General features: G+C 46.7%; 1 protein-coding gene across 2 annotated transcripts in view; it reads right to left on the reverse strand.

Annotated features, from left to right (window-relative positions):
• The window catches only part of TLK2 (tousled like kinase 2), a 1564653-nt gene that overhangs the window by 1103442 nt on the left and 447440 nt on the right, over positions 1–13771 (reverse strand). The window contains exon 6 of one of the 2 annotated variants that reach the window (XM_078645097.1): positions 156–257. The exons of the other annotated variant lie outside the window; for it this stretch is intronic. Coding sequence (XP_078501223.1) covers positions 156–257 — 102 coding nt within the window. The remainder of the gene's footprint in view (positions 1–155; positions 258–13771) is intronic. 2 annotated transcript variants of the gene reach the window in all.

Raw genomic sequence — 13771 nt, forward strand, 5'->3', positions numbered from 1 at the left:
TTATTGAAGTCCCGAAACACTTGTTTGTCATCCAGAGTAACCCCGAGAATACCCACTCTGCCTTCCCACATCAAATATACAATTCTCTCTTCTCTTTTTGCACCTACAGCTTTTAAATTACCTCTGAAGTAAAACAGAACCAGAGTAATACTCACTGGCAAAGGTAAGGGATTAGATAAGGAATGTTGCGGTGAGGATCTGGCCACAGGGGGCACACTTCTACCAGGGCTGGTTCCTGGACCACTCCCTCCGGCAAACTGCCCAAAAAAATATGTTTATAAAGGTCAATAAACACATCTATTAGGGTAACAGCATACAAAACATTGACTTGTAGTTCTACAACTAACCAAGCACATTCAATCAACCGAGGCTCATCCTTCCATTTAATCAACGATTAAGAAAGGAAGGATTTGCAGTATTTATCATTCTGGATAGCTTACTGAGGTTGAAGGTCTGAAGACAAGCCTTTGGGTTGGCAATGTCTTAAGGAACAGTGAATATTATTATTTGAAACCTTCGAAGCAGATGCAAAGAATACATAGAGCTTTGCATACCACAGGTTCACACCAAACTTGTGACTGCATTTTAGTAGATCAAACCAACTTAGCCATAATCATTAGGAATCATTCATAACTTAGCTTCCTTTTTCCCTGAGTGTTAATCATTTTAACACACTAGAAAATTGCTAAAAAGTAAACCGAAAAAAGAACAGAATTTTCCAATCCAACCAGCAAACATTATCTTTGGACTTGTGTTTGGTGCCCCAATTGGATTATGCACAGCACCTAACAATAATTTACATTGACAAAAGAAAGTACATGACCAGGGTCCTAAATTAACGAGTCAATATGACCAGAATTTTCAACACCTAACAATAATTTACATTGACAAAAGAAAGTACATGACCAGGGTCCTAAATTAACGAGTCAATATGACCAGAATTTTCAACATCAATTGAGGAGACAAGTATTTTGCAAATAAAACACCCAGCTAGCGGTCCACACCTGCATTGTTTTCTTGTCTCACGAATGAGCAATAAAATTATTGTTACAGCTGAGGGGATTGTAAAAAACACTGGTTCTCATCCGCCATGTGGCAGAGACTGGCATATTCCCTCCGGAGTCGGATTTGGCCACGATAGTGGTTATTCCGAAGACGCAGCCGCCATCCCTGAGCTGTGCGGACTATCGCCCGATCTCGCTGATCAACACAGAGATTAAGCTCTTCGTCACCATCTTGGTTCAGAGACTCCGACCCCTCCTGCAGGACCTGGTGCACCTCGACCAATGCGGGTTCATGCCGGCTAGAGGCACCCGCCACTGCATTCGCCGCCTCCACCTGGCTCGGTAGCTCTTCTACCGGAGCTGGAATGGGCCCTGAACATCACGCCCTTGGTCATCAGGATGAAGGCGGACCTCAAGAAGTGGCAGACCCTTCTCCTGAACCCCCTGGGCAGAAGTGCGCTCTTCAAAATGATGGTCCTCCCCCGTTTCCTTTACATACTGCAGAACATCACGGTCCACCTTCGGGTAGTTGGTTCCGCGAGCTTGACAGGCTCCTCACCCGGTTTCTCTAGGGGGGCGGGAGGACGCGCGTGTCCCTGGCACACTGCCGCATTCCCCCCTTTGACGGGGGTATGGGGGTGACCAATCTTCACCTCTACCACCTGGCCACGAAACTCAGTCATACACGATTGGTATGCGGGCGGCTGGTCCGACCCTGCCTATCGTGTGTAGCTCACCGCGTTGGACTTTACACAGGTCCAAGCGCTTCTGTATGGTAGTCCTGTGCCACAGGTGATGGCCCCGGTCACTAGGACGGTGTTTCAGGCCTGGCGCACGGCCCTTAGGCACGTGGGGTGGGACCGACAACTCACTCGACAGACGTCCCTCTGGCATGGGTCTTGGATGCGGGGGGTCTTGTCCCTGCGGGGGTTCCGTAGATGGGACCTCATGGGCGTCGCGGTGCTCGGAGATGTTTGGGTGGGGGATCAAATCCGCTCTTTCGCAGACCTACAGCAACGTCATGATCTTCCTCACTCCCAACTCTATCGGTACTTGCAACTGAGACACGCCCTTTACATGCATGTCCCGCCTCCTGCCTCCCTTCCAGAGTTCAGCCCGTTGGAGGCTCAGGTGATGATGGGGAACCTGGGGGGGGGGGGGGGTTTGGGGGGGTGGGGGGGTAATGGTCCCGCTTCCCTAGACCATCTCAGGGCCCGCTAGGAGGACTCGCTGGGCCCCCTGGAAGATGCAGAATGGAGGGATGCCCTCATGGCGCCCTGAACCTTGACCACGTCCTCCAGGCTGCACCTGGTCCAATTGTACTACCTCCATGCGGCATACCTCACCCCGGCATGTCTGTTCCAGGCCCGGTTGAGGCCCTCTTCAGCGTGCCCGCGATGTGCCTCAGCCCCTACTGATTTTTATCACCTGGTATGGCATTGTCTGGAGCTGGCGCCATTCTGGAGGGGGGTGGAGCTGGAGCAGGCCTTGGGATGAGAGGTTCCACACGACCCATTGCGTATGCTGTTGGGGGTCTCTGATGGCCTCGATGGTTCTAGGATGGACAAGCGCCTCTTGGGGACAGCTGTGGCAGTGGCCAAGAGGGACATAGCAGCGCATTGGTCACAGGCTAAGGCACCTACTGTGCAGAGATGGAGGAGGGGAGTGGACTGGTGTGGGATCCAGAAAGAAGCCCTATTTGAGGCTGGGGATCTCCGGACTTATTTAACAAGGTGTGGGGTAATTGGTTTAATATGCTGCCACCATGATAATCTGTCTTCTTTTACTTTATGTCACACTGTAACCATCATCCGAACTCCTGTGTTAGACCCCGATGGTCCGGCCCTATTTGTATCATCAATTAACCCTGTCATGTTTCCTTTCAATGTGTGATGAACTGCAACCAATGAATTTTCACTGTTCTTATAAAACCAATAAGGAATATGCTACTTACCAGTATGCATCTGTTCTTGGCATGTAGGGCTGCTGACATTCATATCTTTGCATTGATCGCCGCCTAGTGTTGGGTCCGGATGATTGCACCTTGTTGTCCTGGAAGAGTCTTCTAAGTATCACGAGGTAGGTGACTCCTCCCCTGGTCTACAGTGCGCATGGGCATCTTCTCCATCCTCAGATTGTTTTTCGCCATTGTGGCAAAGATGGAGTATAGGAAAGTAAGAGATGTCCATGTAAATGTATGTAGAAAAGTACTGCAGCTGTGACAGGCCCCGGGGAGGAGGGTGTGTGATATGAATGTCAGCAGCCCTACATGCCAAGAACAGATGCATACTGAAAAGTAGCATATTCCGTACGAGGCATGTGGGCTGCTGAATTCATATCTTTGCAAAGACTGTATTGCAGTATATCCTCTAGCGGTGGTCACCTGTACCAGCTGCAGCAGTTTGGAAAAGAGTCTTAAGGACAGCCTGGCCCACAGCAGCTTGCTGCTTTGCTTGCACATCTACACAGTAGTGTTTAGTGAAAGTGTGTGTTGTAGACCATGTACCTGCCTTACATATCTCTTCTAGGGGAATGTTTCCTAGGAATGCCATGGATGCCCCCATTTTACGCGTTGAGTGTGCTTTTGGGGGAACAGTTTAGCTTTTTGGTAGCATATCTGAATGCATTTAACGATCCATCTGGCTATCCCTGATTTTGAAATGGGATTCCCTTTATGTTGTGGTGCAAAAGCAACGAATAGTTGCTTTGTTTTCCTGAATGATTTGGTTCTGTCAACGTAATATAGCAGAGCCTTCTTTACATCTAGTGTCTGTAGGGCTCTCTCAGCCACTGACTGCGGGTTTTGGAAGAAAACTGGCAATTCTATGGACTGATTGATATGGAAAGTGGATATAACTTTTGGCATAAACTTAGGGTTAGTACGAAGCACTACCTTATTGTTATGTATTTCCATGAAAGGTACTTGAATAGTTAATGCCTGTAGCTCACTCACTCTCCTGAGGGAGGTAATGGCAATCAAAAATGCCACCTTCCAAGTTAGAAATTGTAATTCACATGAATGTAGTGGTTCAAGCGGAGGTCCCATAAGTCTGGTAAGTACTATTTTTAAGTTCCAGACTGGTGAAGGTGGGTGCTTTGGAGGGATTATCCTTTTAAGTCCTTCCATAAAAGCTTTGATTGGGGGTACTCTACACAAAGACATGTGTTGTCTATTTTGGAGGTAAGCTGCAATAGCAGCAAGATGTAGTCTTATAGAAGAGTATGCCAAATTGCATCTTTGAAGATGCAATAGGTAACAGATAATGTTTTGGATGGAAGCATCTAATGGGTTGATTTGGTTATTTTTGCAATAAATTACAAATCTCTTCCATTTAGCTGCATAGAATGCTCTAGTAGTTGGACGTCTTGCCTCCTTGATAATGTTCATGCAATCAGGAGGCAAATTAAGGTACCCAACTCTAAGACTTGAGGAGCCAGATCGCTAGGTTCATCCGATTGGGATCTGGGTGCCTGATTTCTCCATGGTTCTGAGTTAAAAGATGTGGCGAGAGGCGCAGTCGGTGGTGGGGAACTACTGAAAGTTCTAGAAACGTTGTGTACCATGGTTGTCTTGCCCATGTGGGAGCAATCAATCAATCAATCAATCAATAACATTTGTATAGCGCACTACTCACCCGGAAGGGTCTCAAGGCGCAGGATCATTGTGAGTGACTGCTGGCGTAGTTTGCATGCCACCAGCGAAATCAGTGGGGCTGGTGGAAAAGCGTACGCAAATATGCCTGACCAGTTCATCCATATCGCATTGCCCTGTGACAACGGATGTGGGAACCTGGCGGCAAAGTACTGGCAGTTTGAGTTTTCGTTTGTGGCACACAGGTCTATCTCTGGATGCCCCCATTGCTGAAAGAATGGTTTGAGAACCTGAGGGTGGATCTCCCATTCGTGTAGCTGTTGGCTGTGCCTGCTTAACAGATCTGCTACTTGATTGTCTTTTCCTGGCAGGTGTTCTGCTAGGAGAAAGATGTTCTTTGGAATTGCCCACCTCCATATGCTCTGTGCTAGGTGAGATAACTGTGGAGAGTGTGTCCCTCCCTGCTTCTGTACGTAATACATGGCAGTCATGTTGTCCGTCCGGATCAACACAGTCTTGTTGTACAAGTACTTCTGAAAAGCTTTCAGTGCTAGAAATACTGCAAGCAACTCTAAGTGGTTGATGTGCAGTGTTTTTGTTTGATTGTCCAGAGCCCTTGAACTGTGAATTGAAGTAGGTGGGCTCCTCAACCTGTCAGTGATTCGTCCGCTGTTAGTACTACTTGTGGAACCGGATCTTGGAACAGTCGCCCCTTGGAAAGGTTTTGTGGGTTCCACCACTGCAGAGAGTTGTAAGCACGACTGTCCACCAACACTAGGTCTTTTAATTGTCCTTGAGCTTGGTTCCACTGCCTTGCCAGGCATTCTTGCAGTGGACGCATTTGAAGTTGGGTAGGAGGGACAATGAATATACAGGAGGCCATCATGCCTATGAGCTGCATGAACACTCGAGCTGGTAAGGAGTGTTGTGGCTGAAACTTTTGAATGAGAGTCTGCATATTGGCTATCCTGGCTGGATTTGGATATGCTTTTGCTACTGAGGTATCTACTGTGGCTCCCAGATATTGCTGTATGTGGGAGGGCTGTAGATGTGATTTTGGGTAATTGATGGAAAACCCCAGACTGTGCAGCAGCTGGAGTGTTTGAGACGTATGGCTTGCACACTGCGCGTACGAGTTGGCCTTTATGAGCCAATCGTCGAGGTATGGAAACACGTGGATGTGTTGCCTTCTGAGGTGTGCTGCTACAATCGCTAGGCATTTTGTGAAAACTCTTGGGGCCGTAGTTACCCCAAAGGGGAAAACTTTGAATTGATAATGTTGCCATTCTATTGTGAACCCGACGTATTTTCTGAGAGCTGGATGTATAGGTATGTGGAAGTATGCGTCCTTGAGGTCTAATGTAGCAAGGAAGTTGTTTTGCTGGAGTAACGGGAGTACTTGATGTAGAGTAATCATATGGAAATGCTCTGAGAGTATGTATTGATTTAGCAGTCTGAGGTCTAGTATGGGTCTGAGGGACCTCCTTCTTGGGAATTAGGAAGTATAGAGAGTATACTCCTGTCCCTTGATGTTGAAAAGGGACTTGCTCTACGGCTCCTTTTTCTAGCATGGACGCGACCTCTTGTTGTAACAGTGTGATGTGTTCTTTGGACATAGGACGATGTTTGGGTGGTATGTTGGGTGGAGTAGAAGTGAGTTCCAGGCAGTAACCATACTGGATAATTTGTCTCACCCACCTGTCTGTGGTAATGGCATTCGAGACTGGTAGGAATTGTTTTATTCTGCCTCCGACCGGTGTCGGGTGGTCCGGAGGGAGTGTGATAAAGTCACTGTTTGGTGGCAGTGGAGGCTCTGGTGTTATTGCCGCCACGTCCCCTGCCCTTGTTATTGTTTCCCCTATAACCCCCTCTGTTGGAGCCTTTATTAAAGGTACTATGGGTGTTACTTTTGAATGTAGAGGAAGCCTGTGATGTTTTGCCTCTTGCGGAGCCTCTGTAGGAGGAGCGACGAAAGGAACCTCTGTGTTGTTGAAACTGAAGTGCGCCCATAGACTTAGCAGTTTCAGTATCTTTTTTCATTTTGTCTAAGATTGAGTCTACTGCTGGACCAAACAGGAAATCTGGGTTAACTGGTTCGTTGAGGATTGTGGATTGCACCTCGTTCTTAAACCAGAGATGCGTAACCACGCATGCCTGCGTAGTAATACACTAGTATTGATGGATCTTGCTGCTGAATCAGCTCCATCAAGGGCACATTTAATGGAAGCATTAGTTATAAATTTCCCTTCCTGAATGAGGTCGTTAGCTTTAGCTTTAATAGGTTCTGGTAAATGTTGCAGGAAACCTTCAAGTTCATCGTAATGCGCTCTATCATAGCGTGCTAATAAAGCCTGTGTGTTTGCAATCCTCCATGAATTTGCAGCTTGTGAGGCCACCCTTTTGCCTGAGGCTTCTAAGATCTTAGACTCCTTGTCTGGAGGGGGAGCATCTCATGTTTGTGAGTTGGCTCTCTTTCGGGCGTTTGCCACTACTAGTGAGTCTAAAGGCAATTGGGATTTGATATAGGCGGTGGTCGGAAGGGGCCGCCTTATATTTCTTCTCTATTCTGGGATTGAGAACACACACTCTGGCTGGATCTTTGAATATGTCTGGCGAATGTTTAAGTACCCCTTTTAACATAGGAAGTGTCCTGACATTTTTCTCAGAAGTAGGAAAGGTGTCAAATAAAAAGTCCTCTTCTATGGGGTCAGTGTGCATGTCCACATTGTGATATTTTGCTGCCCTATCTAGCAATTGATTGAAAAGAATGGTGTCGTCAGTAGGCGACGGTTTTGTAGGGTATGTGGAGGTGTCTGGGATGGGCTGTGGATCATATAGATCGTTTTGGTCATCCCATGGGTTATCTTGTGCATCCGGATCCTGTGGTTCATCAAAATTGTTGTGAGGATCTACCCCCATGTTCTCTTCCTCATCATACTGTGAATGTGTAGGAGAGTAAGGCACAAAAGGCATATTAGATAAAGAGGAGGAGGAGCGAAAGGTCTTGAGGGAGATGTCCCGAAGTCTTTTTTTCTTTGGAGGAACAGGGGAAGGAGTGTCCGTGTCCAATGGTCTCTTTTTCCGATGGTAAACTGTAACCTTTCCTGTTTCAGGGTCTATGTACAGTTTAGATTGTTCCTCACTCACTGGATCAGGATGGAAGAATTCTTCCTCAAATGTCCGTGGCCTTGGTGCCGATGTTTCTGTCTTGGTGACTAGTCCGTGACTTTTTGGCTTGAGAGCCTTAGGTCGTGGAGCTCTGTCTGGTTCGACTGTTGCTTTAAGGTCGGAACCTTTTTCGGTTCGACGACTTTGTCCTTGTCGACGTTCTTTAGTACTTACACAGTCTTTTTTGGTTCGGTGACCTTCTTTGGATCGACAACCTGTTTCGGATCGACCGGAGTCTTTGGTTCGATACATTTGCCTTGTTTTTTGTGCTCGACGACCTTTTTCGGCTCGATATCTTTGCTCGAGTCGACGGCTTTTTTCATGTCGACGGGCTTTCTCTCCGGGTCGAGCATCTTCTTTGGATCAACGACCTTCTGTGGCTTAGAGCTCTTTTTCGGCTCTAGAGCTTTCGGTTCGAAAACTTTCTTGGGTTGGCCGACCTTCTTTTGTTCGAGAACCTTCTTCGGTTCGATGACTTTTGGGTCGACAACCTTCTTTGGATCGATGACCTTCGGTTCGACAACCTTTTTCGGGTCGACAACCTTTTTGGGGGAGAGTGTTACTCGGGCCAGGTGTTTCAAAAGGCTTAGTCTTGGGCTTCGGAGCCTAGCCGGAAGGCGGGGCTTCGAAGTAACTTGTCGATCTCGGCTAAGGCCTTAAGGCGATGCGTCGACCAGAGCCTTTTCTTTTGGAATAAGCGGGGCCAGGGGCTGAGTACTCACTTTTTGCCCTGGCGTGATCTGGTCGTCGGAGTCCGACTGGTCCTCAAAGGTGACGATTTCTAGATCCGAGTCTGCCGCTTCCGGGAGGTCATGTTCGTCATCGAAGATGTTCTCCAGTGCCAGCGCTTGCCGCTGCATCTCTTGCCTAGCAGCCCGTCGATTCCGGATGGTTTTCTTCAAACTGAATTGGGCACACGCTGAGCAAGTTTGTTCGTTGTGGTCTGGTGATAAATACCAGTTGCATACTGTATGTTTGTCGTGGCATTGTGGGCACCTTTTGAACGGACTCCTTTCCATCGACAGCAGTCCCATGTGGCATCCAAAACGCCCAACGGTTCGCGTCGACGACCGGATCGAGATGGAAAGTTAAATCGAGTCAAGGAGTACCGAACGAGAACAATACCTTCAAGGTAGAAGGCCTTTTGGCCTTAGAAAGTAGGTTAGTTTCGATTCCGAAGTTAGAGTAGAGGAATAACATCCGAACCCAATGGCGAAAAAAAACAATCTGAGGATGGAGAAGATGCCCATGCGCACTGTAGTCCAGGGGAGGAGCCACCTATCTCGTGATACACTGTTAACCTATTTAGATACGACTTCCTGCTTGCAACCAGATTCACTTCCGGGTTGTGGACGCCAGTAGCGCGAGGGCGATTGAGCCGAAGGATTACGTGACACACGCACCCGTGGCCACGTTTGGTGATTTTCTGGATAGTACAATTTCTTTGGGATTTATATGGATTTGCGTGACAATTTGGAGCGACATGAATAAATAGGAGTCTTTTGAAATCTAGGATTTAAGAATTCCGGTGACAAGACAGTTTCGTGATCACACTACATAAAGTTACCCTTCCGGGTTGGAATTATCACCGGAAATAGGCCTAGGCATTGATTTCTCAGCCTTCGAGCCCTGAAGAGTTGTTGGTGTCTGTGTATGTGCAGTACCACAACGAAACACGTGTCGGCTGGCTGTATATACATTTTCTATTTTTTGAGGACCAAATAAAAGGAGAGACACACGAACCTCCAAAGAAAACGTCGCTGGACAAGAATTGCTTCTCTTTTTTGTGCTAATTGAACCAATTTACACATTGATGTTGCAATAGACTTGGAGTGCGCAGGAGTTTGTATTTTATGTTTCATAGGTTGTGATATTGTTTGCACTCGAATTGAGGGGTTTGGTAAGGGTCTCCCCTCCCTGCACCCTTACTCGAGAGAAAAACGGAGAACGTTTACTCTGCTAGAGCGCCTATAGAACCCGTGCACTTAAAACCCTCTCTGTTGATATCACTTCGAAGACTCTTCCAGGACAACAAGGTGCAATCATCCGGACCCAACTCTAGGCGGCGATCTATGCAAAGATATGAATTCAGCAGCCCACATGCCTCGAACAGTTGATTATCAAAAAAAAAACTCGTTCTGACCATGTCCTGCACTCTGATCTCTCGCTTTTTAATCACCTGTTTTGTGGCGTTTTTCGTGGGGGTGAGCCTCCCAAATGGTGACTCACACATGGTAAAACAAGCGGTAAATGGATTGCGTGTGTTTACAGCCAGTGCCTGCATTGTAAGCTAAGGCAGATACTAGGCGGTAGGGGGCACTTGGCTGGTTACATGTGAACAAGTGTGCACACGTGTGTGGGCTGCAAGTGTGAGTCTACTGTCTAGCACAGTACGGTAACTGACACATAGGACGGCTACTTGATTGATGTCATCTTCTCCAGTATCACAGATATCAGAAACAGCTCCACCCATACCGCTATCATGGACTGATCATTTTGCAGTCCTTTTTTTCTTATCATGCACCTCCCCCTCCCTAATCACAGCAATCAGACCTAAAATAATTAATAGAAACCGGACTAAAACTGGACATTGATGCTCCTAACATTGTTCCCTGTCGATGCCGGCCTCCCTGCGCTCGACCAGTGGCTACATAACTCCCTTGACCTAAATTTGCCAAGCAAACCTAGAGGGGGAGGAGGGGAGTGGGGCAAGAAAACGCCCGCCTGCTCCATGATTCAATGAGCCCCTGCAGGAAGAAAAAAAAGCAAGAGCATGGTGAAAACACTATGATAATGTCGCCAAATCGACCGTTAATAAAGCTTAGAACATAAACCATGGTCATTGCAGGAACGCTACGGCAGCTTTCTACTCTAACCCAATACAAAAAAGCCAAAACTGACATAAAACTCTTTTTAAAGTATTTAGAGATCTATCCAACATCTATCCAATGCAGCTTGATCTTCTCCCTCTCTCTAAGGGTTCTCTTGGAAAACTTGCTGCAGTGGTAAAATTGGTCTGGCTTGTGGAAAGAAGGTAAACAAGCAATGCAGACCGAATGAGGGTCAGACTTGGTAATCTTTTTACTACAGGCAGGGCACTTATTAAATAAGGCCGGAAAAAAGAACTGACCTAACTGTCACCTGTGGTGCATGATGGGAGCCTGGGGGTTCCTGGAGGTCTTAAAGGCACGGCACCAATTTTTCCAATTGTTTTCTATGCAGTCTGTCTAGGCTAAACCTGACTATGATCCTTCCTGTTTTTACCTTTGAAAATAAAGGTTGTGTGTTTCAAAGAAACTCAGGGCAGTTTTCTTCTTTACATATATCATATATGGTGACATATGTCTTTATTTGAGCAAATGTAAATGTTTTACATGCAGTAATGGCAGTTTTGGAGCCTAATATGGTGTTTTTCAGGCTGTATATGTATGTGCTTATTATCTATATATATGGATAGTTTATGTATATATATATATATATATATATATATATATATATATATATATATATGTAGATATATGCATATTATTGGCTATTGCTCCGGGATCCCGCAATTGGGCGGGACTATTCAGTGCTAATGACTATTGATGAGTATCCCCTGGAAGAGAAGCACTGCTACTTCTGGACCTAAGTGCCTAAAAAATGCTGCACTCGCGTTGTTAAAGTCCTTTATGGCCGATCAATTTTTAAGGTTTTTTCCACTCATATTATGTCTAGCCCTCACTCACTGACCTGGGGTGCCCTCTGGTCTTTAACATATATGTTAGCCCTCTAGCGGATCTAGTAGAAAGCCAGGGTTTAACCTTGTTTTGCTACACCGATGACACACAGATCATTTTCTCTTAGTCATCGGATCAGGAAGCAGGCCCACAGGCTCTCATGTCCTGCCTCAGTGATGTTGTCAACTGGATGAACACTAATTCTCTTAAACTAAATGAGGAAAAGACTGAGGTGCTTCTTTTGTGTGAAAATCCTCAACTGTGGGGACCACAGCTCTGGCCTAAAACTATGGGGTTCCCTTTCCAAAAAAGGTTGACAAGGCGAAAAGCCTAAGCATTTGGCTGGATGCCACTCTGTCCATGAAAGCTCAAGTAGCAAAAATGACCTTCTGCATCGCCACGTTGAAATGGCTTAAAAAGATCATATGGATGCTCCCTCTTTCAGCCCAAAGAACAATGATCCTCTCCAGACTAGATTATGGCAACATCCTCTATTTATGCTCCGACAAGGCAATAATTAGACGCCTTCAGATTGTTCAAAATGCGGCGGCTAAGTTGGTTTTTCGTCTACCCAAACACTCTTCAGTATCTGGCCTCCACCAAGATCTCCATTGTCTCACTGTGGACAAACGCATCAACTTTAAGGCTCTCTGATTTATATACAAAATCAAGAATCAGATAGGCCTGGAATTTTTGCAAAAGTTAGCTGTGCCTTACCTCCCCCATCACAAATTAGGCTCTAGTAACCAGTCCCTTTTTTCAGTGCCTAGATTCAGAGATTCACGTATTGGTGGCCTGTCCTTTTCTTTTAATCGGTTCTAAATTCTGGAACATACTTCTGAAGTCAATTAGAGGTTGCAACTCTCTGACCTCGTTACGCAAGCAGCTGAAAACGTGTTTTTTCTAGGCACCACAAGTAAGTTACCAACCAATGTCTTCCAGCACTGGGAAACCTTATAGGTAGCTATGCGCTACACAATAATTTAATAATAATAATTTAATATTAACTGCACACAGGTAGCCTGGCACAGAAGGGACTACGCAGGATTAGGTATTGACCTGGGTAGGCCTTATAATGTTAGTGTACATTCATAGTGAAAGTCAGTGTGGTTTACTGTCTTGTCTGAAGACACACTCAGGAAGACAGCCTTAGAGTGGAGTTTTGCTTCCTTTTGGCCTACAAAGTCCAGTGACAAAGTATCAACATGGGGTGGAACATGTGCGCCAAGATCAATAACTGATACTTCTAAGAAGATATTTGTACAACTTATAGGTCATCAAGAATTGTCATATTCCTCAGGCGCAGCACAGTATCAGAACCCTTGGACTTTTGTCACCCTGCTGTGCCACATTAATCACATTTCTCGCCAGCAGCACAAACAAAGGCTCCCCTCACACAAAGGGAGCAACTAACAGTACTTCACTCAGTTCCTGAGGAGGAAAGGAGAGGGCTGGGGAGAAGGATCTGCATTATTCACTTTTACACTGTAGCAGGGATGGGTCAGTCCGAGCCCACTGAACAAAGGAGGAAGCCCAGAACTCTGGAGGCAACACATGGGTGGGCTCCTCTTTGAAGTATTGGTGAGAAAGGCCCTGGCAATCATGCCAGTGAGGGATAGAACAGCGGTCCTCAGAGGATACGTGATTAGTGACTATGGGTGTGACGCCATCTTGATGTGCCCCAGCATGCTGTGCAGGAGGTTTGGACAGTGGCTGAGAGGTGACGTGGTACCCTAGGATTGGGCACAGGTGTCTAGCACTAGGGGGGAGCTTTCTTACACTTTTTGTCGGACCAGGACACTGGGAATAGAGGCCGCAGCAAAGGACAACTTGAATGGGGAAACCTCTGATGTCCACCTGGACTAGGGCATCGGACTACAGTTGACCCCAGGACTAGTGGGCGGGAGAGAAGGGTCATTGCAAGAGCATTTTCTATTTTTAATCCTGGGAGGGAGCGTGTGTAGGACACCTCCTCCCCATAGCTCAAAAGGCCTAATCCTCCCAAGCCAAGTTTTATCTGTGGGGGCCTGGAACCCCCAACTCCATGGCACAGAGAGTGCTATAGCACCCCCCCCAAGACTCAAGCAAGGGGTGCAGGATCTCCAACTCCATGCCACGACAGAGAGAAGGTGGAAGTGGGTGCCCTGAATGAATATGCTACTAACCAGTATGCATCTGTTCTTGGCATGTAGGGCTGCTGACATTCATATCTATAGCATAGATCGCCGCCTAGTGTTGGGTCCGGATGATTGCACATTGTTGTCCTGGAAGAGTCTTCGAAGTATCAC

The sequence above is a fragment of the Lissotriton helveticus genome, chromosome 5_1 (assembly GCF_964261635.1).
Source record: "Lissotriton helveticus chromosome 5_1, aLisHel1.1, whole genome shotgun sequence".
NCBI classification, from domain to species: Eukaryota; Metazoa; Chordata; class Amphibia; order Caudata; family Salamandridae; genus Lissotriton; species Lissotriton helveticus.